The 27,757-nt window shown below is 41.5% G+C and overlaps 1 protein-coding gene across 7 annotated transcripts in view; it reads left to right on the forward strand.

Moving 5' to 3' along the window:
* Positions 1–27,757, forward strand: part of lrp4 (low density lipoprotein receptor-related protein 4) — a 164,298-nt gene that overhangs the window by 96,289 nt on the left and 40,252 nt on the right. For all 7 annotated transcript variants that reach the window (XM_070554915.1, XM_070554916.1, XM_070554917.1 and 4 more), the window contains exons 3-11: positions 8,005–8,121; positions 17,124–17,237; positions 17,315–17,431; positions 18,093–18,221; positions 24,047–24,166; positions 24,274–24,399; positions 25,806–25,931; positions 26,947–27,081; positions 27,502–27,627. In XM_070554915.1, coding sequence (XP_070411016.1) covers positions 8,005–8,121; positions 17,124–17,237; positions 17,315–17,431; positions 18,093–18,221; positions 24,047–24,166; positions 24,274–24,399; positions 25,806–25,931; positions 26,947–27,081; positions 27,502–27,627 — 1,110 coding nt within the window. The remainder of the gene's footprint in view (positions 1–8,004; positions 8,122–17,123; positions 17,238–17,314; positions 17,432–18,092; positions 18,222–24,046; positions 24,167–24,273; positions 24,400–25,805; positions 25,932–26,946; positions 27,082–27,501; positions 27,628–27,757) is intronic.

A 27,757-nucleotide genomic window follows, 5' to 3' on the forward strand; every position in this document is an offset into this window, starting at 1 on the left:
TTTCAAACCTCCACACCAAATCGACATATTTTTTGCGACACTTATTCCATGTACATATGGATATGTCACACAACATTTGTAAGTTAAAATTCTTATGATTCCAGTGATATATGGCAATCAATGATTCAGCCATTACTGCAAAGCCTCATCATTGACAGAAAAGTCATCTCCAACAACAAAGGTCTTTTTACATCCAGAAGTCCAATAAAAGTACTCCAATACTCCAAAACAAGTTTTGAATTCACTATCTAACATAACAGACATTGGAAAAAATTCTAAATTTCCCCAGATGTGTCTCTCATAATCCCCTTTATCATTCAAATATTAGCTTCAAATTAGCTTTTGATGGACATCTTCCCAAACCAATGGGTTATGAGTTACCCCTCCTCTCTGCTGGGCCTAAGCATTAATCCTTCCTCCGTACCAATGGGTCCCTGGAAGAACAACAAAATGAATGCAAGTCAGTGGGGCTACAAATGCTATTTTCTAATCTAGTTTCTTATGTGCCATGGATTTCACATATGATGTCCGTGAAATTTAAAGATACTTTCTGATGCTAGTAAGAAAGCTCATATTTTCGAAAGGGGAAAAGGTTATTTTAGGTTGTGTGAAAATAAATCCAGGACTACAAATGTGCATCACCAAATTGACGTCATCAAACCAGACACGGAAAAAATCAGAGAAAAAAAAGCAGTACGTTCAGCAAACTTTAAATCCTTCTTTCAGGAGGAAAGACCCACCTACGTCTGGCCATGAGATAAATAGCAGCTACACTGGGGGAGAGGAGATTCTGTGTCGTATAGGCGACGTGCTGACATCTGATTTGTAGCACACACCAACTGCATGGCACTGATTGATGCATCAAATTGAATTGAATTTTTTGAAAGCAGCAAGTCTCACGTGGAACCCTCGTGGCCTGCTCCCGGAAACTGAGTAAGAACATTTCAGACTGGTGGAATGCCACGTGCAGTGTGTTAGGCCCACATAACATCTAAACCTATCCTGTGCAAATATATTGGCCATTGTCATTGTATGGGCTAATAAATATTGCTTGGTAAATTTTTATATATTGCTAAACTTTAGTGTGAACAACTCATGGAATAGCCCTCTCTCTGCTTTAAGCATAACTCTACACTTTAATTTCTTTTAATTTTCTTTAAAACGAGCCCCTTTGCCATCAGCTGCTGTTTTCTCAGAGTGCTAAATAGGTTTGGGAGAAAATTAAATGCGTAGATTTTAGAACTACCATTTAGGATGAAATCCAGCGTACACATGCATGCACGCACACACGTTCGCAGGGACAAAGAGACCTCAAGAAAGGAGTTGTTCAGGAATATCTGACTCTGTGTTTCTCCTTTACTAATGTGATATCCATGCAAGGTTATATAGGTCAGTGGGGCTTTGCTACCTCAGGATACTATGGCCTCACACACATGCGCACGCACACACACACACACACACACATGCGCACGCACGCACACACACACATACGCACACGCACAGCCACACTAAAAGATATATATGCATACACTTAACGCACTCAGCTCTCACTTGCACACCTGTCTGCCTCATTGGTTAATTCTCTGCATGACGTCATACATTTTTCATAAACTCTGCACTGCTTGGTCAATATTTCATGTGTGGTATTGACAGGCGAGTGAAAGTCCACTGTAAGATGTTGCTACACTTTCCTTTCCTTTTCTTATTCTTCCTCTTCTCTCCATCCCTCTCTGGTCTGTAATTAAATTAGCTCTGTCTGCAAATGACAAAGAGGCACTCATTCGGGGTCTGCTTAGATAACTAGAAGCTGCACTTAGAGCGGATATAAAGTAAGGGAGGAATGTGCTGAGCTGAGCTTGCTGCTGCACGCTGTATAAGAGGGTGGGAAGATGAGGATGCATGAGAGTGATTCTGACTTGGGTTCCACAAAAGATGAAGTTACATAAAATAACAGTCATCTACATTTGAGCAGTTTGTTTGAGGTCATGCAAGAGCAATAACTATGATATGTGGAAGACGCTGTATGTCTCTGCTTTTGTTGTATTTGTAGCAATTCTGATTCAGGAAGAGCCCAGTGACCCCACAGGACAAAATACTTCATACTTCACTAAACAAAAAAAAGAATGGTTTACTTGTCCTTAGATAATCTTTCAATTTAATATTTACTCAGGTTACAATATTATTCACTCAACCCAATGCACTTAATGAGAAATCAGGTTTAAAGCTTCAATAGCACATTTACAGAACAAGCTAACTTTCAAACACAAACACAGCTACAGAACAAGCATCCCTCCCGTCAGCTATCATCCCAAACCCTGGGCCACGCCCCCTCAGAACCCAAACCAGCATTACCAGAGGAAACGAGAGAGTGCTAAACACCAATTGTCGTTTTCCATGTCCAAACATATTTTGTTGTCCATTACTTCAGATGACGCTTTTCTTTTTGGGACTCTGGTAGTTTGTCCTAAAGTTGAAGTGGAAACAGCCAGCTGTTTCTCCTTTTTTATTATGTAGTGGCAAACCTATAACACCAGCGGTGTTTTGTTGCTAAATACGAGAGTGTGTAATGCATAGAGAACTCATGGTCCACTTATTGCTTTCAGTCCAGGCCATGTTATTGGAGAAGTTTTTTTTTTCCTGAGACAAAAAGCATAGGAACCACTTAATTTTTATTATTGTATTTTTTTCTTTCTTGCTCAACATTATATTATTAGCTATACTATGTTAGAATAGTGATACACATTATAGCCAGTATATGGTTGAAATGATGAAAGTTTAGCCAGTGGTTGAGATTTTGAGTATTGGCCAATTTTTAATGTATTTTATACTTTTTAGAAGTATTTGTTCTGATGCAATTAATCTGTTATGTGAGAATTTTCAAAAATTGTCATTTGTAAACGGAAAAAAAATGTTGTGATACATCATTACCACACACACTTCAAAATATATTGTGATGTTGATTTACAGTATGGCCATGTTGCCCATTCATATTTTTGGACATTGTTAAGAGGTATAAAAAATGTTTTAAGCTAACTTGTTTTGTATATTTGCTATTGCAGCTTTAGACAGGACTTATTATCAAAAACTCACCTTTTTCATCATTTTGTGCTGCTATCTGGGTTTCCACTGCCCCCAACCTTGACAAAAACCCGTCTGTCCGTTTTCTGTTAATATTTGGTTTTTGGAAGTATTTGCAAAAGCCCCCTGGATGTAACATCACAAATTGGGACTTTTGTGTTTTGAAATTAGCATAGAACCTCCCTGTCACCTCTCCAGGCTGGAGGAGCAGTAGCTCTACTCAAGAGTTCCTCTCTGATATCAGAGCTTCTCAGCTCACAGCAGTCTCACCCCAAAATTCCACTACCTCCGCTCCGGCACGAACTCCGCAGCAAAAACGGTCCCGTTGTAGTCAATGAGTGCGTTTACATGCAGCCAGTAACCCTTTTAAAACCCGAATATTCACAATAACCCGGTTCCGCAGGTCCATGTAAACACCACCAAAAACCCGGATATGCTCATAACCTGGGGTACACCTGGGGTAACCCTTTTCTAACCCGAATGTTTGGTCGTGTAAACGCATACCGGGATATCCCCATCAAAGTGTGTGTTCTGCTGTAGCGTTGTGGTTTTATGCTCTTTTGTGAAAGAGGAACCATGCTACGTATTAATTCGGAATATTAATTTTTAATAAATCAATAACCAAATTTTATATTGTTCAGAAGACTCAAAGGTTGTTTTCATCGATAAACTGCCGATAATATCTGAGTGTCTGTGTTTCAGTTCAATGAGGAAACCAGTTTGAAGGATTAAAAGTTTTAATTCTTCAAATTAAACTAATGATTTTGAAAATTGACCAACAGGAAATAACAATCACCTTGGCAACTTTGTGGGACAATCTTTTAACAGTTTATATGCTGTTCTTGCTCAAATAGACCTTCTGGTGAATTTATGAAGATTGAGAATGTTGTGAGTTGTGAGAGTGATATGATGTGATTATGGATGCGTGTGGGTGCAAAGTGTGGTGAGATGAGGTGAGATGGATGCGTGTGTGCATCTGATTTTGCTTCAGGAAGAAACAGGTGTCTGAGTGAAAAGTGATGGTTTGAATAACTTAGGTTTAGTTGGAAAAGATGCATCCAAACGCTAAACACCGTGTGCTGTCTCACCGAATTCTTGTGGACCCTCTTTCGGATCCGGGCCGTGGAGGATGTTGTGGTACATCCAGATGACACCGGCGGCTGACAGGAGACGTAGGTGTCGAACGGAACCGGTCCAGAGTTGCCCTCGGTACACGTTGATGGTAAAGCGTTTTGTCGACGCGCTTTCTTAAGTTAATTCACTCAGAAATCAAAAGACTCGGTAATGAGTCTGCGTTAGAAGTTGCGATTCAGCTATTCTGCCTGGCTTGGCAGAAACAGCGTGAAAGGGGGGAAGAACGAGCCAGCCGGCTCTGCCCCCCCTTTGGTTTTCAGGTCCACTCTCTTCCGTAGTCCAACACGAACTCAAATCATAAGACTGAAACTTACCAAAAACCTTTCTCTTCTCAAAGCTAACATGTGCGTCATCAAATGCGTCTGGAGTTTACTGTGGGAAGATGTGTGTGGGTGTGTTTGAAGGTCAGTACCAAACATTCTCAACATTATCTACTTAAGTGTGGATTCATTAATCCATTATAATTACCCCAAAGCATAAGAACCATTCATTTGATTAAACACATTTATAATGAGCAAATTGATAATGGTTACTTTAACATTAAAATCAAGAAAAAGAAGTTTAAACTTTATGTTTTGATTTGTTATGACTACTTGTCCATGAGAACTCCTTCTTCTGGTACCGCAGGTGGCAGATGTTATGGTTTCCTCCCAGACTCGCTGGCGTTCAGGTCTTAATCTGTGGGTGAAAGTTCTCGATGACCCAGCTTTGACCTCGCTGCGTTCAGCACCACCATTGTGACAGAAAACCCATATTTCCTCACGTTACACTGCGCATGCTCTGTTCGCAAGGAATCTTGGTCTTTTGAGTAGCGAGACATCTTGTATGTGCCAGAACACTGGAAGTAAACAACAAGTTGGGAGCAACATGGCGAGTCGCGGCACAGCACCACTCTTTTGGAGTGACGAGGAAACTAAAGCGCAAACAAACGGGTCGCTATCTCTTCCGAACTGGGAAACATGTTGTTGTTTTCACGGATACCGGAACACGAAGAACCGGTAATGACGCATATTGCGTCTGGACGTACCGTAAATCCTCTAATACAGGCCCGGGCCTGTATTTGACTCAAGCTCATCAAGCTCCAGGCCTTTATTGGAAGGAGGGCCAGTATTGGAGACAGGCCTCTATTTCTATTTGAGCAAAATGAACTAATGGTTTGCTGGAGTTTTTGACAATTAAAATTGTGCCCACATTTTCAAAGTTAAACACATTTCTTTTAACAACGGTAGTTTCTGCTTCAGCCCTCTCCCCCCTCCCCCTGCGCAGCAGCCGCAAACTCACTGATGTGCCTGCAGCCTCTCGGAGTTCCTGCTGCTCTAAACATTAAAATAATTATTTCATTTTCTGTTCCTCACTTCTGATGACCTTCAATGGTGTCTGTTTGTTGCAACAGCAGGTACAAAAACTAACTTGTTTTTATTTGACTATTTTTCTGTCCTGTCTGTTTATTATCTTCCTGCATCTCCTCTCAATCCTAAAGAAAAACTGCTGCCTGGGTTCATATATATTCACCTCATGAGTTACCTTTGAACTGCAGTTCTAAAATATCTACCGACCGCAAAAACAGCGGAGCGCTTGCTGTTTGGCGGCCGTATCAGTGATCAGTGCGTTGGAGGACAAGTTGATGCGCGCACCGCCCCGCTCCACAGCATGCAGCGAAACGCATCAGGCGCAAATAAAAGACAGAAAACATTAAAGGAATTGAACCGACATGAACGATCGCGTGTCAGTACCTACGGTCTGGCACAGCGCATTGCTGATGACAGAGAATGTGATCATACGATAATTCAATAGGGAGCGTGGTTTCACAGACGCGGAAGTGAGAGCGTCGGTGAAACGCCGGCTGCTCTAGGAAACCCCCGAGTGTTCGAGCGTCAACGAAGTGACACAGAAATGCCGGGCTTTCCAGAAGTAAGTAAGATAACTTACTATGAGCTGATAGTTCGTTGGATTGATCGGTAGGTTGGAAACTCTGATCATGAATCTGAAGAAACGATGACTGAGCTGTAAAGGCGACTTCCGTTTATAGCCGCGGTTTGTGACGTAGATGCGACGTGGAGGGAATCCCCGCGAGGGGCATGCTGGGAGTCCCTACTTCGCGGATTTTCACCTATCGCGGCCAGGTCTGGAACGCATCTACCGCGATAAACGAGGGATTACTGTAGTACATACACCCCCTACTGCTGCTCCCCATAGTGTTCTGCAGCATAATCAGCACGTTCTCTTTGAACTTGATAGTGTAATGACCTGGCTGGGGTTGTAAGCCAGGTGCATTCTGGGTATTGTGTTATATGTGTTTCCTATCGTTCTGCTAGTTCCTATGTGCTGATTTGCGTGTTGTGTGAGTGTTATGTAAGCCACAGGGAAGGTGATGTGTGTTCTGTGGAGCGGGTTGAATTAGCATGGTTAACTGACACCGTGACTCTGTGTGGTAGGAGCGTGATAGAGGATCGTGTCTGAAGCGTTATAAAGCTTGAAGAAAAAGCCTAATAAATGTCTGCGTGAACCCCTACTGCCCCCTGCTGGTTGATTTAGGGACTATAACCCTGCCGCTGGGACGCTTGTACTTGCTTGTTACCACATTCCATCCGGCCACAATAAGAGACCGGCCATTATTTACCTCCGCTGACTCTGACACCGGCCAAAATTGGAGACCCGGCCTTTAATTGAATACCGGCCTGTATTAGAGGATTTACGGTAGTCCATACGTCCTGACGCTACCCCAACGTCCGCATTTAAATCGGGTTATGCAAGTTCAAGGTAACTCTTTCTATTTATGCTTGTAAACGGGTTATTCTGATCAACTCAGAAACCCGAATACCGACCTTAACCCGATCATAACCCGGATATTGGCTGCATGTGAACGTAGTCAATCAGAGCTGTTCCACTACTGCAGCCATGCGGCGCAGTGTGCCGCCCGCCATTCCGCCATCCGGCAAGAATAGGATCGATTCTATTTTTGCCAGACGCCGGAGCACCTCCACAGTCAAGGGACAGAAATCACAATCGCCCAACAGGAAAGGGAGCAAGCACAACTTCCGTCATTTCACAATAAATGGATAAACAAAAAGTGTTTTTTGTTTCATATGCACAGGTTTAAAAACTTTTAACAACTATCAATGGTGGATGGACTTTAAATGCACAAAAATAAGCCATAAATACAGTTTCTACTATCAAAGTAGTCACCCTTTGTTGATCCAAACACTGCTGAGCAAACACTGATGATAGACAGATTAAACAGTTCATTTCGATGCTTCTCCCACACAACGGGTGTTTGGATTTAACTTCCACATTTATTGCTCGGACTGTATTGCAAGATCTTGAAAATCCCGCGCATGCCTGTTTGCGCACCTCAAGTCTACGCACCGGGGCAGAGCCGTTGTAGAGCGGGTCTAGTATAATTTGAGTTCGGAAGCGAGCGGCAGCGGAAAGCGGGGGCGGAGAAGAGATAGTGGAATTTTGGGGTTAGCCAAGGAGGGGTGGGCATGGCCAACTCCAGCTTGTCTTCTGAAGTTGACAAAGACCTGAAACGGCTTATGGGACTGAAACTGTCAAGACTAAAACTGCTGATAATTTTATGAGAGAGAGATTTAATGTAAAGAACTTTATAAACATGTTTTCATAGATCACTGTACTATTATAAATTTTTAAAAGCCATAAGATGTCTCCTTTAAAGACATTTACCACCTTAAAATCATAATATTGATGCTTCTTCACTTCATTGTTGAAAGGTTGTCCTGAATTTTTGAAGTTTTGTTTTAAAGTTTTTAACTCATTTGTTGTATTTTGCAGTGCTCCCCACCTGCTCGCCACTAGACTTTCACTGTGACAACGGGAAATGCATCCGCCGCTCCTGGGTCTGTGACGGGGACAACGACTGTGAAGACGACTCAGATGAACAAGACTGTCGTGAGTACCTCCATTTTTGACCACTGCATTGATCGCATGTGTCACAGAAACAAAAAACGCCTTCACCTGTTAGATTCAAAGAAGTTATTGAATAGGACAGCAGTTTGAGGCAGCCATGTGCAGTGAGATGTTTGCTTTGAGTCTAAAGAAGATGCCTGTGCCTCACACACACACACACACACACACACACACACACACACACACACACACACAAACACACACACACACACACACACACTGGCAAAGTTCAGGCCTCCCACAGTCAGAACACAAGACCTTTAAATTCACTTCACTGTTCTCCTTTTGACTTGGTGTGTGTGAGTTCACCTCAGAATACCTCTCAGTTGCCAGCCAGGCAGAATGCAGTCCCTATGAAGTCAGCAGCAGGTCTATTTCTGAAATCATATTCAGGAATCAGTTTGTGGCCTGGTGAATTTCTGTTCTGCTGTATTTCCATTTTTCTGACGATACTTCCCAGTTTGAACCTCGGGATATTTTGGGAAAGAGACATATGTATTTTTTACAGGAATGTGCAGGTAATAAAATCAGGGTTTCTGTTTTATTTCAGCTCCCAACAATCACAACAATGTAGTTGACGAAGTAATATTATTGTTTTTCAACGTACTAATCCCAGCTACTGGTAATGTGCTGGGACTGTGTATGTAGCTGTTTAAAATATGATGCAACAGTGTGCCACGAGGCTATGGATAAATGCTAAAGATTCAGATTTAAAATAATCTGTTGTATTGGAATTGTGTGTTTTGGGTTGCAAAGTTATGTAGTGAAAGTTTTTTAACTAATTAGATGGTGTTGTGTTGTTTGTTTTAATGTTTTCACTAAAAACAGTCATCACAGTAAGTCCAAGAGAAGATATTGCTGTAGAATACTGCCCTACTTCTTCTTGTGCTCATCTTGCTGTCGCTGCAAGTCCAGTACAGTTGACATCCGTTATGAATAATTTTGTGCAACTTAAAAATCTGCATTCAAATCCAAGGTTGTCTGAGGTGCTTGAGCCAGGAAAATATAGATTTGTTATTGGTTTTAACTCCAGTTTAAAAGACATGTTAACAGAGGATAAATGATAAAGTGTTTTTAATCCTTTTGAGTTCATCTTAAAAACAAAGTTGTCTGTCAAGGGCTCACAGAAGCTGGCATTCTCTTCAGAAGCTTTTTTTCTTTAACACATCACCACAAACGATTAGCAGAGGAGCTTCTTGTTGTAATAAATAAACATTTATCTGAGAGCTGGATTTAGTAGAACAAGGAGGGAGGAAGGGTTTACTCTGTGGCTGCCTGAGGCTCTTCTCTAGTTTGTTTTGCTCTCTAAGACTGAGTTATAAGATCAGAAAATTCTTGGAAGCTGCTGCCATCAGGTTGTTAGTAGCTGTAACCTTAGAACCTGCCGGTGGAAGAAGCCATTAGGCAAAAACAATGAAGTGTTTTGAGTTTGATTTGCTCAACAGTGACAGGATGGCATTTTGACCTGATAAGGCAAACTAAACGAATGCTCAAAGATCATGAGACACATTAAGATTCATTCTCTAGTTACCCCCATGGACATTTGGAAGAACTTCAAGACATCATATGGTCTGTTTAGAGCTTTTAATTGCATCAGCAAGCTGCTACTCGTGTTGAGTCGTAGTTTAATCTAAAATGATGAGGGATACTGTGTCAGAGTGGAACGAGTAATTCTGGATGAGAGTTCTGGATGAGAAGCAGCATCAAGAAGGAAAAATAAAAGTAGTCTTGAGCACACACCAGTCACTGTGAGTCCTCCTGTGGTCTACAGGTACAGGCTGGCTCTTTGTTCTCTGAATGCTGTGTTTTATCCATCATACACCGATATTGCCTGCTCCTCTGACCCACATACCAAATCAGCAGCCAGACATTAAATCACTTCCTGATGGGGGGTCTGTCTGCTGCTGCCATTGCTGGCTATGAATTTTTTATCCTTATGCCCAGTAAATTTTCTCCCTCCCCTTTTTTCTCTCCACCCCACAACGAAGTAGCTTTATTTCATTATTTAGAGATGGGGAGCAGATCCACCACGCTCGGCTGGAGATGAAGTCGTTTTTCACATCTCAGACAAACACGCAGGTTGAGGTGTGCCTCGGTGATGAGGTGTGTGTCCTAAGAGATATTCTGAATTCATGAAGTTTAAAAGACGTTTCAGACATGGAAATGGTAGAAAAAACATTGATGTATCACACACACACACACACACACACACACACACACACACACACACACACACACACACACACACACACACACACACACACACACACACACACACACACACAGGGAGCCTGGTAATGACTCCAAGTGACCTTTGCCCTGTGACGTTTGGCTGCTGTGTGAGTGATGAGCATCTCGAGGGCCTGTTGACCTCTGACCTCTCTCTGTTTACTTCATGGATGAAAGAGAGAGAGAATGGAAAAGACAGAAGAAGTCAGACAGCTCGTTATTGTGTTGCAACCTGAATAATTGATTAAATGAGAGTGTATGTCAAACTAGGCTGGGCGATATATAGATATTTTTTAAATATCGGTATAATTTTTAAACAAGATATAAGATGACTTTATATCAATATAACTGGTCAAACTGCTATGCTAGCGATTAGCCGCTATGCTAGCGACATGTTGCTCCGTCTCAAACTGGTTGCTACGTGTATTCTCACAAGTTTCCTCAATCTGAGAGCCTCTGGGTAAATGTGCTGTTCAACACTGCATTTGGTGTCCTGATTTTTAATTATTTGGGAATGTTCAACGCTAATGGAGTTCTGTTTATCCATCCTGCTCGTGCGGAGACGAGCCAAACCCCTCCCTCTCCTATGTAATCAGAAAACATCTACGGATAGCCGGAGTGGCCAAATTGCCTCAAACGTATTGTAAGGGTTTGAATAGTAAACTATAGAGTTAACGTTTTATTTTGAAGGTGAGCTTAGCGGGTGAGAAATGTTGTTCCGGTTCCGTTTTTTACCGCCCTGGTTAGCTATGCTAGTAAATACTCCGTTACGAGCAATTCTGTTGAAAAAGTTAAGAGTTTGTAAGGCGTAGGTTACGACAAAAGTAGCATGAAAATAATCCTCATAAAAGAGCAACCAGAGACTCTGAATCATTTCAGTGTAATCGCTGATATGAGCCAATACTGTTAGATTTCAGGAAAGTTTGCCCTAACAAGTAATAGCTCCATGGTGCATGACCCATGTGATCTTCAGTAGATGCAATTACATCATAAATTTAGTTTAACATGATAGATGTTTTTTTTTCTGGACAAGAAATTAACGATATGGCCCACCTCTAAATGAAATTAAAATAATTTTACATTAATTATGAATATATAAATAAAAAGTGCCTGTGGGACATTTGATACTCCTCCAGCTCTCAACTGTGTGTGTGTGTGCGTACGTGTGTGTGTGTGCTAAAAGACAGCTGTACCAGTGTTTCTAAAGCTCAGACTGGTAGAGAAAATGCACTAAGGTTAAAAGTTTGACAAGAATCAATACATTTTTATGCATCTAATCTACAGATTGAAGTGTATAATTTCTCAAGACAGCTTAAAGTGAGTTAACTTGTAAATATTTTACAGGAGGAAAAATATTGAGATATATATCGTATATCGGAATATAGCTAAAAATATCGAGATATAAGTTTTTGTCCATATCGCCCAGCCCTCTGTCAAACGCGTTGGGGAAATTAAATCTTCATTTGGAATCGTCTTAGAATTTCTATCATTTCAAAAAACGTTCTTTAAAGGCTGTCGGGGTTGGTGTTAGGGAAATGTTCAATGTTTAGCTCACCGGTGAATAAATCATTCAAATCTCAAATGTATAAAATGTGCCTGTGCAACATAACGGACCATGAACCATGCTGTTAACCTACAGAGTTAACAGCTAAACTTCAACCCTGGCATGCCGTCCTGCATGTGTAAATATATAATCTGGCTAGGAGCCATTAAAACTGTCCAGTCATGGGGCAGAAATAATCTACTGTTGTCTTTCAAACTGTCTCCCCACACAGTTTGACAGCACTAGGACCAATTAGAGCAACAAACAATGTGACGTATTCAGCGCTACAGAAATCAGCCAGTGGGTCATTCCACCATACACTGGCAAAGAAAATGCAAATGCATCCTTTTTTGAAATAAATTGATTAAGTACCTTTATCTGCTCGGGTCTGAAAGAGAAGCTCGTCTAAATTGTCCAAAGTTGACCCCAAAGCCATTTCAAACAAGCACTGTTCCTCTTTGTGCTTTTTCTTCATTGCAGCTCTGGTGCTAAGCCCATGTAACAAATGTAGAGCGCTGTGACTGGCAACACACAAACAGTTTGGGCCAATGGTAGACCTGCTGAGGCTGCATTAGTGCGTGGCCAGTCTGAGCTGCAGAGCAAAATATATTGCTGCTGCTACGGTCCGTCTAGATGTCAAGGCTACTAAACGTCATCAGTGGGAGACAATTTGTGAGATACATCTGTCAATTCATCTGTTGTCAGTTGATGACAGAACAGGCTTTTACTGATGAGTTTCTCTCATCCAAAGTTCTATGATTATTTGCCAACTTTAGGTTTTTGTTTCACAGGAATTCATTTGATGTTGACATGTAAAAAATGCTTTTGGAAGTCCAGATGAAACTGATTGAACTCCTGCAGGTGAGCGAGCAGCTCAGCCATCATGTCGTATCTGTTTTGGGCTGATGTGCATCAAAACACACCGGAGAAAGAGAGAATTAAATTAATTGTGTAGTTCTATATTTAGACTTTTCCTAGTCCCGAGTTTTCATGAAGCTATCATGAAGACCTGAGATAAAGTTACATCTAAAGAAATAAAAATCTGCAGGAAAATCAAAGCTGTTGATAATTAATTTTGATAACACAAAATATTTCATTCTGAATTTTATACAGAATTTTTCTGTATGTGACATTCAACATCTTAAAATCTGATACATTTTTATATTATATAGATTATATATAGATAAATATAGATTTTGGTCAACAGCTTGGACCAATCTTGAAAGTTTTTGTGTTAAATATTAATTTTATAGATCCCCATGTTATGTGTTCCATCAAAGAAGCAGTGTGTGTGTGTGTGTGTGTGTGTGTGTGTGTGTGTGTGTGTGTGTGTGTGTGAGAATCCCAGGTGTGTTGATACAACGCTTCAATACACCAGACAAATGAAAAACTGGAACATGTTCCAGTTGTAAAGAAATACTTCATCTTCTTCATTTGTACCTTCACTCTGGAGGCATCCCACTGTTTCTGTCTTTTCTTATCTCTTTCTCTGTTTGTCTCGGCCGTCTCTTACACACGCCAGCGATAAATAATAGATTACCTCCTGCCTTGGGTCATTCATCATTAGTTTTCTCTGATAGGCCCGTTAAACCGGCCTAATCCGAGCTCTCGTCTGGGCTTTACCATGTATTGCGGCGACAGTTCCTCTTTTGGTGTGATTAAAGATGTGACGCAAAACTGTTGGAGTTTGGTTTCATTATTAACCATAACTTTCCTACTATGTCAAAGCAGTTGACTTTTAGCTGATATAAAAATATAAGATTATAAACTTTTTATTCGTAAAATATGTGCATTAATTAACAGTATTCATGCAGTGAGTCCAACTGTTTATTGCTGAAACTTCAGACACTAATAAAGGCCTAATTTTGATTCATAGTTACATCGTTACCTGTGTTTCCTCCTATTGACAGGTTATAGGTAACAATATTCAGACACTCTAGAACTTCCCCATTTCAAACTTGACTGTTTTACATCAGTACTCCATCAACTGTGTCAGTCAGTCTTCATCTACTAGCTTTATGAAAACATATTTGAGCTTGTTGTCATGAAATCATTGCTTAAAAAGCTCACACTGCAGTTCAGTGATTAATAGGGTTGGCATCAAGCATCGATTGGAACCGGGACCAACTGTTCAGAGATTTTTATTTTGATTCCTAGAATGCCGACCGGAAGAGGAATCCGCAGCCAATCTCCGTGAAAAATAAACGTGATCTGCAAATTGTGATCAACGCTTTTCAGAGCTGATCACATCAGCTGTCTGTGTGCAGCACGAGTCCCCCCTCACCCCACCCGGACGCGCAGCGGCCAAATATAAACAAACGTATCTGCCGAACTTTTACTCCGTAATGTAAACTTTAACTCCTGCAGCGTAGAGGAAACTTGTTAAAATACGTCACCACAGTGGATTTAATAGAAACTTTAAAGAACAAACTCTGGACAGTGTGAGGTGAGTTTGTCTCACTGCTGAAATAAAAACACACACGGAGCGTCAGCAGTCAGACGCAGCCGCTCACCCAGGGGCAGCGTTAGGCCCGGCTACTTGGGCTGAAGCCCCGGATGTTTCATGGAAAGCCCTGGATCTAAATCGCGGAAGTAACATGCAGTACCAAAGTCCAACAGAGAGGGAGCAGCTGGCAGTAGTTTGTATACAGCCTGCCTGAGCCTCCACCACTGAAGAAGAAGAAGCCCTTCAGCAGCCGGCTTCTTCTACACTCTCTGCCTGAAGCGCATGAGTGAAGATGGACATAAGGACGTTTTTTTTAGACCAAAAGTACAACGACAGAACCCCAGCTTTGATGAGACTGGTGTTGACTCAGGTTTGTGAGTCTTATTTGAAAATATTTGTTGTGCTGCTGGTTTGCTTAAAGTTAGCTTACTATCAGGTAAAGTTGTTGGAGAAAGAAAGGGAATATTTACTATCATCTCACACTAAACACTAACAGGAACAATACTCTGCCCTGAAAATGCTTAATATGTAGCTTCAGTTTAAAAATTATGTGGTACAAGACATACATGATGTTGACTAGTGCGTGTCACGTGCGTGTGTGTGTGCGCGTGCGCGTGGATCTTCTTCAGTCCTAAATCCGCCCCTGCGCTCACCAACACTTGTGTGTGTGAGCGTGAGCGTCAGAAGGCTGAACAATAACCTGTAGAATAATTAAAGTCATCATGCTGGAGCAGCTTCTCTGTGGTGGACCACACCAGCTTCTGCCACAATAAATAATAATAATAATAATAACAATAATAATAATAATAATAATAATAATAATAATAATAATAAATCACACACAAAGTTGTGAACATTTTGATTTCCTTTCTGAACTATTTCTGTTGAGAGTTTTAATGTTTAAAATCTGTTAGGTTGTTACTGACAGCAGCTACATTTAAGTTTCACTTTCTGTTGTGACTGAATGCTGCTGCAGCATGGAGGTGTAGTTCTCAGTCATCCTGGACATGATCATCCTGAGAGTGTTAGCTGAAAACAGCTGGACGTTTCTGGATATGTTGGAGACATTTAGCCTCTCATCCCAGAGGATTCTTCCAGACTTTGGTTGTGGTCAGAAACAAACACACTGGTTGTGCTGCAAGTCTTTTTCTTTGTTTCTCCAAAACATGTTTTTGTCTAAATGAAGGTGATGTTATTGTTCATAGAATTAAAATTCTTGTTGAAGTTAAGATTATTTCATCAAGTAGGACCTGTGGTTAGCTGGCTCATGTAAAACATGTCATGTCTTCAAAGAATCAGAACTTCGCTATAACGCGGTTCACCTTTCACGACCTTGCTGTTTTGCAGATTATTTTTTTGTCGATAAATAAAATGCAACAACAAAAATGTATGTTAACGAAAATCCTAACAGAAAATGCAAAAAAGGTGAACGGAAAAGGTCAGCGGAAAAAAGAACCAATCAGCAATTGGGACAGGCAGGACATGATGAGGAAAGAACTAATCAGAGCCCAGAGCTGGCCGCTGTTTGAACAAGCTAGCGGTAACCATATATGCAGGTAACAGTTGAACAATTTATGTCTAAAATGAGAAAATGTCCGCGGGTGGGAGGAGAAGCATTACATGTGGCCATCTGAAAAGTCTTTGCTTGGTGAGTCCACATGCATGGTCTCTCCTGATTTTAAAAGTTACAGGGGTAGCAGTGAGCGGTGGCAGGAGTGGAAGAATTCACCTAAAGTGAATGCACGGAGTGATGCATCTGCTTGTTTTATTGTTTTCGTAAGCTGCTATGGCCACATTATAATCAGCCTTCAGCGTTCTGGTTTTGTTTTTGTGAGGAAAAACCCTCTGGCAGCCCATAAAATAGTTCAGGCAGCTCACTTTGGTATTAATTAAAGGAAAACTAATAAATACACCTGAAAACAACTCTCCCCTTTAGCCGAATTGTGCATCCTTTATTTTTTCAGTGCATTGTGTTCTGTGACATGATTAGGGCGTTGAAAGTGTTTAAACAAGAGACAACATTTTGAAAATATTAATGCCTGTCTGAGTAAAGTGTATTAAGTGTGTAGTGAGAGGTTTTACAGCTTTAAAACATCTATAAAGCTGGCTACTTTTCAGCGTTCGCCTTTTGCAGAGGTTTTTTTTTTGTTTTGTTTTGTTTTGTTGGGCAGTAACTCCAGCGATAAATGAGGCACCACTGTATTGGAATGGAATAAATCTCTTTGGAATGTTTTACATGAGTTTTCTTTTTACACCAAACTTAACTATTGTATTCCACAGGGCTTTGAACTTGTACACTTTTTGATTTATCATGTTATCCTTCCTCTGGCAAATATAATAAAACCCAACATACATTTCCACTTTTTTGCTGATGAGACCCAACTCTCTCTGCCCTTGGGACCCGAGGAAACTAGTGAAGTTAGTAATGCTACAAGCCCTTTTTGGAGACAGTGTCATAGACCCTGATGTCATGTGACTTCTTAAATCTTGATAGAATTTTTTTTTTGTGAAGCATTTGTAAATAATCCTGGCAAAAATAGAAAATAGTGCAGTCCTGTTCAATGTGTTTACTTTTCATGGTACAGTATGTCTTGTCCTCAGATCAAACCAAATAGTCTCTTTGTGAGTGTTTGAGCATCTTTTGAAAAGTTTAGACTGTTTCTGGGAAGAGTCGTACCAAACTGGTAGTATTTGGACATTTAATGTCAGCAGAGCACTCTTCTCTTTTATTGTCTGAAAGGCCTCTTTTTCTGCTTCTTCATGCAGCTCCCAGGGAGTGTGAAGAGGATGAATTTCAATGTCAAAATGGCTACTGCATCCGCAGCCTCTGGCACTGTGATGGTGACAATGATTGTGGGGACAACAGTGATGAACAGTGTGGTGGGTACTCCTCAAACATGTATAAGCATAATGTAATTACACCATCTTACACTATAACATGTATTTGATCTAATCAGATATGCGTAAGTGTTCAGACAAGGAGTTTCGTTGCACTGATGGAAGTTGTATTGCTGAACATTGGTACTGTGATGGAGACACTGACTGTAAGGATGGATCGGATGAAGAAAATTGTCGTAAGTGCATAAGAGTGTTTGTATCCTTGTTGGAAAAAAAGTGGTATGTGTCATTCATACTTGGTTTTTCAACTTTTCAAAACTGAGAGGCAAGCTTTTATTCCTTAGGTCACTGTGACTGTAGCAATTGCAAAGACTAAAAGGCTTTGAGCAAAATGTGTTACTCAAAAGGCTGAAAGGGTGAATCTTTACCTTTAAGTCAACATTTTTGCAATGCTTAATTTCAAACCTCAAAAAAAAAACTAAAGACATTATTTTGGTACATTAAGAAAATGCAAATAATCTCCCATCAATTTGATTGATGCTCATTATTTGATAGAAAAACCAACAAAAGAGCTAAAGTTAAATAATTAATTTTAGCCCAAATCTATCAGAGACAAACACTTTAGTGCATCACTAGTGAATTTGCAAATTATTGTCAATCTTTGGAATTAAACATGTCAGCCTGCAGAAATAAAGTGGCTGCAGAAAGAGTGTAACTACCCTGTTAGCACTTTAATTGCATCGCTTATGAACATGGCCAGAGTTGTATGCTTTGCCTACATTTCATGTGCAGTTTGACAGTCTGTGCAGAGCGAAGTCAAGGTTTCAAAGAGTCATAGACAGCCAACTGCTTCAGTCTTCTCTAGCATCTGTTTAATGTGCCTAAATGTCTGTGCAGCATCAGACGAGATGACGGCTACCTGCAGCGTAGAAGAGTTCCAGTGTGCATATGGCCGTTGTATTCTGGACATCTACCACTGTGACGGAGATGATGACTGTGGAGACTGGTCGGACGAGTCCGACTGCTGTGAGTTTCTCTTTTACTTGACTTTGTCATTTACATTTAGTAATTTACAATCCAAAATGACTTCCTATCTCTGGCTCCTTCAAAGGCAGTTCCAAATCTGGGTGTTGTGATTGATGAACACCTGACCTTTAAAGATCATGTTGCCTCCGTTGCTCGTTCTTGCCGCTTTGCGCCGTATAACATACGAAAGATCAGACCATACCTAACACAACATGCCACCCAGCTCCTGGTGCAATCTGCTGTCATCTCCCGCCTCGATTACTGCAATGCCCTTCTAACTGGTCTTCCAGGCTGTACTGTGAGACCTCTTCAAATGGTCCAGAACGCAGCGGCGCGTCTGGTCTTCAATCAGCCAAAAAGAGCACACGTCACCCCTCTGTTCATTGAGCTCCACTGGCTACCGCTAGCAGCACGCATCAAATTCAAATTGCTAACACTAGCATACAAAGTCAGAGATGGTATGGCTCCCATCTACCTGAATCCTCTTGCAAAGGCTTACGTCTCGGCCCGGCCGCTCCAGTCATCACAGGATCGTCGGCTAGCAGTGCCTACACCACGCTCAGGACAATCCAGACTTTTCTCATGCATCGTTCCACAAATGTGGAATGACCTACCAAGCACTACCAGAACAGGGGCTTCCTTTTCAATCTTCAAGAAACTCCTGAAGACCCTGCTCTTCAGAGAGCATCTTCTAAACTAGCACCCTCCCTGCACCCGTCCCCCCTCTCTACTGTCCACTCCTTGTCCCCTCCTCTCCATGATTGATGTCAAGTTGTTGTTGTTGTTGTTGTTAGCCGCAAGGGCAACATGCCGATTATCACTTGTAAGTTGCTTTGGACAAAAGCTTCTGCTAAATACATAAACATAAACGTTTAATCTGCAATGCCAAGTTTCATACCCACACACAATTACACCACTGAATAATAATTTTCTTTCAGCTCTAGTTTTATTTTGCATTCTCTCTAAATGATTAGCCTTAATTACGAAGGGTCGTTCTACCAGTGTTTACTCCATTTTTACTATGCAAATGGTTAGACACAAAGGGTTGTGGGGGTAAAGATTTACACAAGTGCAAAGACAATGTCACATAGTCTTTAGGATCAATGGCCGTTCTCCGGGCTTTTATTAAACTGTGTATGGAGCACAAAGATTCTCTTTGAGAGCTGTTTGTGCTTTTAGTTAAATGTCCTTTCCAGGGGTGGAACTTACATTTTTTTCCACCAACTACAGTGGCTGGCCTTGGTTACCGGCTTTTATCTCTGCTCTCTCAACTTCAGCTTTGTACTTCATAACCACTCTGGCTGATTCCTATTCACATCAGTTTATTCCTTTCTTTTCATCTAATCCACAATAAAGGAGAAAAAGAAACAGATTACAAGATGTCATCCGATTTTCACTTGACTGTCAGAACTTTAATTGCAACAGCAAAATTACTGAACACTGTGTGGGTTCAGATTGGGTTAGCTAACATGTTAAGTTAGTTATTATTATCTGACTAAATGTTATAACATGTGATACTATAGTAGTATCGTACAGGAAATACTTGTACCTTTTAGGTACCCTGTTGCAGATTTTTAACACGTGCAATTCTCTTGTAAGGAACATTGTAGATGATTCATTGTTTTAATTTTGGTCCAGCTCTTATTATTATTAAAACCATCGTCATATAGGAACATAAACTCCAAAGGGTCAAGTTAATTCTGTGGCTCGTTGCAAAACATAAAGAGAGGTGGTGAAACAGCACTTTCATTTATTTGTACATGAAGCAGACCCCTGCTCTGTGCTTTCCCCGCTGCACCGCACCGCCCCGCCCAAGAGGCGGTCATTACAAGCTCGTGTCCGACGCACTCAGCTCCTAACAGAACAAGCTCTTCTTTGATTCAGACTGAGTCACTCGTGTAACTCATCGTTGTCAGTTCTCTTCCATTTCTCATTAAAACCACAGTTTAATGTTCTATCCATCCTTTGACTCATCTTCAGAATCATTTTTGTTTTCTGCCACCAGCTGAACACCAGGAATGTAAAGCTACGTTGCTAATGTTGCTGTTCAGTTCTTGTTTTAATGAGAATGGCAGACCAACGGCAACACGGGTGCGTTGCTGCCCCCGTCAGGTCAACGCTATAAGCAACGCTGCTTTATCTTCATGCTTGAGACCCGCCACTGTGGCGTGTGCATTGTGCCAATTAACCCGCCACTTCATGAATTTACCCGCGTTTGGTCATTGGCGGGTGATAAGTTCCACGCCCTGGTCCTTCCTGTGCAGAAGTGTTTTCTACGTTTGTCCTTGCTTTTTGCTTATCTTTTTCTCCAACAGTGAATTATTGTTGAGTCCTAAAACCATCTGCACATATTTGCAACAAGCTAACAATTGTTACTTTAGGTTGAGCTGAAGCACAGCAGAGAGGAACGGGCAAGGTCTAGCTTGCTGGATTTAACATTTTCAGATCAAAGCTTTTTTTTTACCAACATCTTCTTAATAACTTGGAGCAGCTCATTTTAGGACCAGCTTACTTAAAAATAACTAAACTAAAAAAAAGTAGAGACATTTAATTTAAATGTTGGACCTTCTCAGTGGCCTAGTGGTAGTGTGTCCACCCTGGGACTGCGAGATCGAGGTTCAAATCCCAGTCGGGTCATACCAAAGACTTTAAAAATGAAACCCAATGCCTCCTTGCTTGACACTTAGCTTTTTAAGAGGTTGGATAAGAGGGTTAAACCAACAAATAGTTCCCGAGTGCAGCCACAGCTGCAGCTCACCACTCCCCGCAGAGGTGGGTGAAATGCAGAGATGAATTTCACCAGTGTGTGATGATGACTAATGGGACTTTAACTTAAACTACATTATTATTATTATTATTATTATTATTATTATTATTATTATTATTATTATTATTATTATTAATAACATCATATTATAACCCTGTTTGCTTCAAAAGATGCAACAGAAAAAAAACAGCTTTTTTTTTCTTCGACACTATTAAGGTTCAGAGATATGTAGGGATGGGTACTGAATTCGGTACTTTTTAAGGTACCAACCTCGTTTTGGTACCCGTCCTTCATAACGAGAACTTGCCTAGACAGCTGCGCATGCGCAAGAGCGTTATGTCGTCGGTCGCTGCGAGCCAGTTGTAAACAGAGCAGCATGGTAGAAAGGAAGCACGCTAAAGCTTGGGTCCACTTCACTAAATGTGATGGGTAACTGGGTGATGATGAAACCAGCGACAGACAACGATCTAAGTGAAACATCCTCATCTTAATCTGCTCCGGTAGGTAAATATAATTAGCTTGATATGTTAGCTTCCGTTTCGCTAATGGTGCGTTCGCTTTCTCCTCGGAACTCCGAATTTCCGACTAGAAGAACATGAACGCGCTCTAAAGTTTGGCTTCACATTACTAAATGTGACGGGTGATTGGGTGAAGATGAAACCGGTGACAACGATCTAAGTGTGAGGCATCATCGTTTTAATCTGCTCCAGCAGTTAAATAAACTGTTTAACGTTAGCTTGAAAAATTAGCTTCCATTGCCACCAATGTTGTCAGCTAATGGTGCGTTCGCTTTCTACTCGGAAATTCTAACTTCCCAGTAGGAAAAATAAATTGAAAAAGGACGGCAAAAGGAAAGAAGATACACAGTAAATTTAGTTCACAGTAAAGATGTTTGCTGCAGTTTAATTATAAAACTACAAGGACGATGTTAAAATACAAACAGTTGTATGTTATTTATCGCGATATTTATCAAATATGGTTTTATATTGAGAAAAATATATATCTATTTATAAAAGAGAATTAAAATATTTAACACTCAAAAGTATCGAAAATTGGTACCGTTAAGTACTGGTATTGATTCGTAGGTACCGGGAATTAGTACCGAATCGATTCAAATGTCAAAGGTACCCAGATATGTCTAATGCGTCTATTTGGTTTCCCTCTATTTACCTGTTGGAACATGGTGCTGCGTAGGATGTCCTTAGAGGATAAGAAAATAAAAATAGATAATAAAAACATCCTAAAGACTAAGTAAACAGGGTATTTTTGTTAAAATATTAAAAGTTGATTTCATGTCTTGACCTTGGATTTTCCACAGTTAGAGCCCTGGAACAGCTGCTTCTCGATGGCTTCTGTCTGATTGTCTCTGTCAGGATCTTTGCTTCAGTCCGCTCACTCTAGAGACTGTCACCATTTGTAATCTCTTGATATCTTCATTTTATTTACACATTGTCTTCCACTTCTCACCTTATCTCTCTGACACACACGCACAAACACATACTTAAAACAAAGGGGTTTCTACATCTTTGAAGTGTTTATCTGTAGTGTGAAAACCACTGCAGCTTCAAGGTTTTGTAGCACTGTTTGATCATTATAGGTCATGTTATTTGACTGAGCTGCTCTTTGTGTCTTCATCTCATCTCCTTTGACATCCCACATTTTCTAATTCCTGCTATACTTCTGAAGGGCCTGCTTCAAAGATGAGCTGCCTTCAAAGCCTCCAAAGCTAGTAAATAATGGATGAAATGGTGTCACATTACCAATTTAACCTAACAAAATCCATGCCCAGATTTCATAGGAATTATTGCAAATTCCAGAACAAGCATCAATCAAAAGATCTGACCTCCGCCCGTTAACTTTCTGCATCTACTGACGTAAGTCAGCCCATATTCTTGGGTGACATATTTATTTCTGGCACACACAGGTTCAGGAGGAGAGCGTCCTGTGAATTCTGTTCATTTTTTTTGTGGACACACTCGTCCTCTTTCACACACTGACACTCGCAGTGGAGGCATTCCTCAGAGGCATAAGACAGCCCATCCTCAGACAGCATTCCTTGGCATCAACTCGTCAGACACATGAAGGGCGCTTTGTTAGAAAAGAAGCCCTCCTCTTTGAGCTTCCCCTTGGCTTGTGTGAATCTAAACCCACACATATACACACACACACACACACACACACACACACACACACACACACACACATACACACACACTAACTTGGTTGCTTCATTGCCACATGGGAACTGCTTCAGGCTGCATGGATGAGCTTGTGAACATGCAGTGTGTGTGTGTGTGTGTGTGTGTGTGTGTGTGTGTAAGACGAAGGTAGATTTGGTGCGAATGGCTCATTTTGGCTTGTGTGTGGGCGTTCATGTGTTTATTTTTTTCTGGTGTCCCACACCGATTCACTTCCCTCTTCGTGGGAAACCCACCTGCTGTTTTGATCCCTCTCTCCTCCTGACCAGCCGATAAGCAGCAATTCCCTGCATTTCCTTTTCCCTAACTTTCCTCGTTTCCTTGCTTGTCGTTTAGTACTTCCTCTAACACCTTCCAAACGTGGCTTTGATTGGAGCTTTTTCCTGCTGGAGCAAATGTGTCGGAGACACACACGTGCACACACACACACACGCTGAGGATGTAAAATGCTTATGTTTGATTCCGTTTTAATCTTTTCATCCACCTACGTCCCTATTTGCTGCCAGTTTTGGCTTCACTTTGATCTGATCACATGTAGAGAGATGGTGTGGGATTCAAGTTTCGAGAATTAGGATGTCTCATCACACCACAGAAAGACAAATTAAACATGTCTAATTCATGCTTATGGTTTTTTCCTTTCATAAGTGTGAAATCTCAGGGTGGTAACGTTCATGTGTGCAGAAGAATAAAGACCAAATTAAAGCCCGTCAAAAGGAGTCAAGTGAACATATTTCATGAATCTAGTTTGAGATCATTTAGTAAGTGTGTGTGTGTGTGTGTGTGTGTGTGTGTGTGTGTGTGTGTGTGTGTGTGTGTGTGTGTGTGTGTGTGTGTGTGTGTGTGTGTGTGTGTGTGTGCAGCTTCCCATCAGCCTTGTAGGTCAGTTGAGTTCATGTGCAGCAGTGGGATGTGCATCAACTCTGGCTGGAGATGTGATGGCGAGTACGACTGTGACGACCAGTCGGATGAGAAAAACTGCAGTGAGTACCGTGTTTCAGCAAACGGATGTGTTTCAAAACAAAAATCAGATTGTCCTTTCACCTGCTCTCAAACTGAATGTGTTCATGTCTGTATGTATCCCCCGCAGCCTCGTCCATGTGCACGCCTGACCAGTTCCGCTGTGGAACTGGACGTTGTGTCCGGTTGTCATGGAGATGTGACGGTGAGGACGACTGCTCAGATCGCAGCGATGAAGAGGGCTGTGAGAAAACTGGTAGGACTAGAAGTTATCTTGTTTTCAGAGGACAAACACAACACAAGCTTCTTATCGTAGTCATGACAACAGCCATCCTTCGCTGAGAAAATCACTGTTTTTGGGTGAGAAACTCGGTTGAATTTTAGAAACAGACTGGCTGTTGTGGCTTCATGTTGACTTTAAATGAAACACTGAAAAAGCAGCAAAGAAACCAAGAACATTATTGCTCCGTTTGTGTTTTTTCTTTATGTCTGTATTTACTTGTGACATATTTAAAATCAAAATGTTTTTATATTTATGTTCTTCTGGTTACACAGTACTCTCTGATCCACTCACATAGCATTCATACTGTTTATACTTGTGGTTTTTAAGCATGCTTTAAATGGCTTGGATGTTAATGGGTTAATGTCAACATTTAGAAAGTGCTGTAATTGGCCCAATGAAATTTCCTTTGCGAGACAGGAAAGTGAAGAAATATGTGCTGCTCATACCCAACGTAAGATGCTAGAAAATGTTAAAACTTTTCTTGAAAGTGCTTGGGTATGGGTTTGTTATAAGTGTCAGAGCTCTCTTTCATCCTCGTGGGTCTCAAGCTGGGCGTACACTGTGCGACTTTTTCACTCGTAGCACTCAGCTTCTGCTCAAACTGTACGACTTCCTCGCAGGGCAGATCTCACGAGTCATGCGCTCACACTGCACGGCCCAGTTCTCGCATGCGACCTGACTGCTCACACTGTACGTCTGGTAGCAACACGTCGGCCCAAAAAATATGCTAAAAATAGCAGTTTTTACTCAACACGTCAGACTTTTTTGTCTTGTTTTGCCTGTTGTCCTTCGGGAGTGCTGCAGGAGGACACACAGGGATTTATGGGGGTTGGATGAGGAAAACGAAATAAAGAAAGTAAATCTGTGTTTTGTGATCAGTTTAATTTGACATGAACACGACAAACACGCTTTCTTGACAATCTTTGTGAGTAAAAAAACGTGTAGAAATTAAAACGAACAACGTGTGTTATTAGGGAAATAGCGAGCGAGCGGCGTTGATGCAGGACTGCACATGCGCCGTGAGCGGTTCTGATACATTTTGGGTCACAGATGCTCGCAGCGCCGCTTCTATAGTGCGATACCCTCACGAGGGACGAGCAAAATATTAAACACGCCAGAAGTTTGTGCGAGCTCACGATTGCTGATCGGTAGCTGGTCACGTGGTGTTAATCTCCTCTCGTAACCCCCTGTACACTACACGACGCTCGACGCAAAACTCGCCCCGATCTCGTGGATTCTCGCACGACTGGAAAATCGGCTCAAAAAAGTGAAAAAGTCGCACAGTGTACGCCCGGCTTGACTAAAGAAGAGATGTGAGAGTGATACGCCAGAGATGAAAGATGTGGTTTGTCTCATGGTCCATCACCTCTCCTCCACAGAGAGTCCTCCATGTGCTCCTGACCAGTTTCAGTGTGGGAACAGGCGCTGTATCGGTCAGAGGAAGGTGTGTAACGAGGTTAACGACTGTGGCGATGGGACCGATGAGCACCCACACCACGACTGCCGTAAGTATCCCTGCAAACTTAATCAGCATTTTTCCTTCAATGAAAGAGTTAACAGGTGCTTTGATTTAAATAAATTAGTTTTTACTAATTATCTTCTTTTTGACTAAATGACTAAAGTGCTTCAGTACAGGCAAGGCTTCACCAACTCAGAGGCCTCTGTCCAGCATGTTTTTGATGTTTCACTGCTTTAATGCACCAGTTCTAAATTAACCGGTCGCTAACAAGACTAGGCCGAACTCGATATCACACTCTGAAAGTAGTTCATTCATTTGACTGAGATGTGCTGGAGCAGAGAAACATCTAAAACATGCAGGACAAGAAAAATACCCCGAGGACCAGGTTAGAGGACTTCCAGCCTTCACAAGGTCTGATGACATCATAGGGGTTTATTTTATGCAGAGACCTCTTAAAGTCTTTATTTTAACAGAAAATTTTTGCTCTAATAACTTTTTCTGAAGTCTGTATTTTGTCTTTTTCTTGACTTTGATGGTATAATGTTGACCTGAGTTACTTAAGGCTCTTTTGCAGATCAGTTAATTGCATAGTCAACAGATACACAAATACTCTTCCCTCTGCACCGTCTGCCCTGTGGCCTTTTGACCTGCTCAGCTCAGATGACTCCACCAGGAGCCTGCCCCTGCTTTGGCCTAACTCTAGGAGGCATAAAGTTACTTATGCACCTTGACCAAGTTGTAGGGCGTTTCTCTCTTTAAAGGCAAAGAATCTCTGCAGTTTACAAAGTCCCAGATTTGGTCAAAGTGAGATTAAAGTTAACACCAGAGGCTGTCAGCAGAATCCCTTATAGAATGACTTCCTGGTAGAGCGGTGTCGGAGTGTATCGTCTACATAGATCGATAGACTTTGACATGTTCAGTCTTCATTCTTGGCTTATAAAACATTTAAAGGCTCAGCGTTGGATCAGCCAGATGCTTTTATAGACAGCCTGTGCGTTCATATTTATACCGAATCAGCAAGCTGTGTTTATGCTTCTTTAATGTTTCCGCTGTGCCTGTAGGGCCGCGCTCCAGTGAAGGCAACTGTAACCAGAATAATGGAGGCTGTTCCCAGAAGTGTCAGATGGCAAGAGGACTGGTCCAGTGCACATGTCACACCGGATACCGACTGACAGACGATGGCCAAACCTGCCAGGGTAACTGCGTATTTGTGTGCCGGCGTGTGGGTATTTGTGCACAGATTACAATCCGACCGAGTTGTCGGTGAAAGTGAGTGAGAGGGCTGAGGATGTTAATAGTCATGACCTCTGCAGAGTCAGTCAAGCTTTTTTGTGTTTCATGTCTGATAGTGATGCTGGTCTTTACTGCATCTTCTGTTACCTCTAAAAGACATCGTAAAGGAACCTTGCAGCTTTCAGATTGCTGCCATCTGAGGTTTATTTCTGAGGCTATTTTAGATCTTTATCATCACGGTTTTTTTCCTAAACCAAGATGAAGTTATTTGGAAATTTCTGCCATGAGTCAAAAGTTAGTTTTACGTTTATTTTTAATCCTGTGGGAACTTGACGCCATCGTCTGTGTTTTCCTCTCGTCTGCTGTTTCTGTGGCGGCTCCAGATGTGGATGAGTGTGCTGAGGAGGGATACTGCAGCCAGGGCTGTACCAACGCTGACGGGGGGTTCCAGTGCTGGTGTGTTCAAGGCTATGAGCTCCGACCCGACAAGCGCAGCTGCAAAGCTCTGGGTAAAAACCGTCATGCTGTGTTTCCTCCCTGATATGTGACCACAGAGAGCCATCCAGGTCTGACCTCCAGTAAAAGTATGGTTTCGTAGGGTTTATAGTCGCTTAATCAGTAACTGTATCTGTTCTGGTG

Source organism: Nothobranchius furzeri, chromosome 9 (genome assembly GCF_043380555.1).
Source record: "Nothobranchius furzeri strain GRZ-AD chromosome 9, NfurGRZ-RIMD1, whole genome shotgun sequence".
Classification (NCBI taxonomy): Eukaryota; Metazoa; Chordata; class Actinopteri; order Cyprinodontiformes; family Nothobranchiidae; genus Nothobranchius; species Nothobranchius furzeri.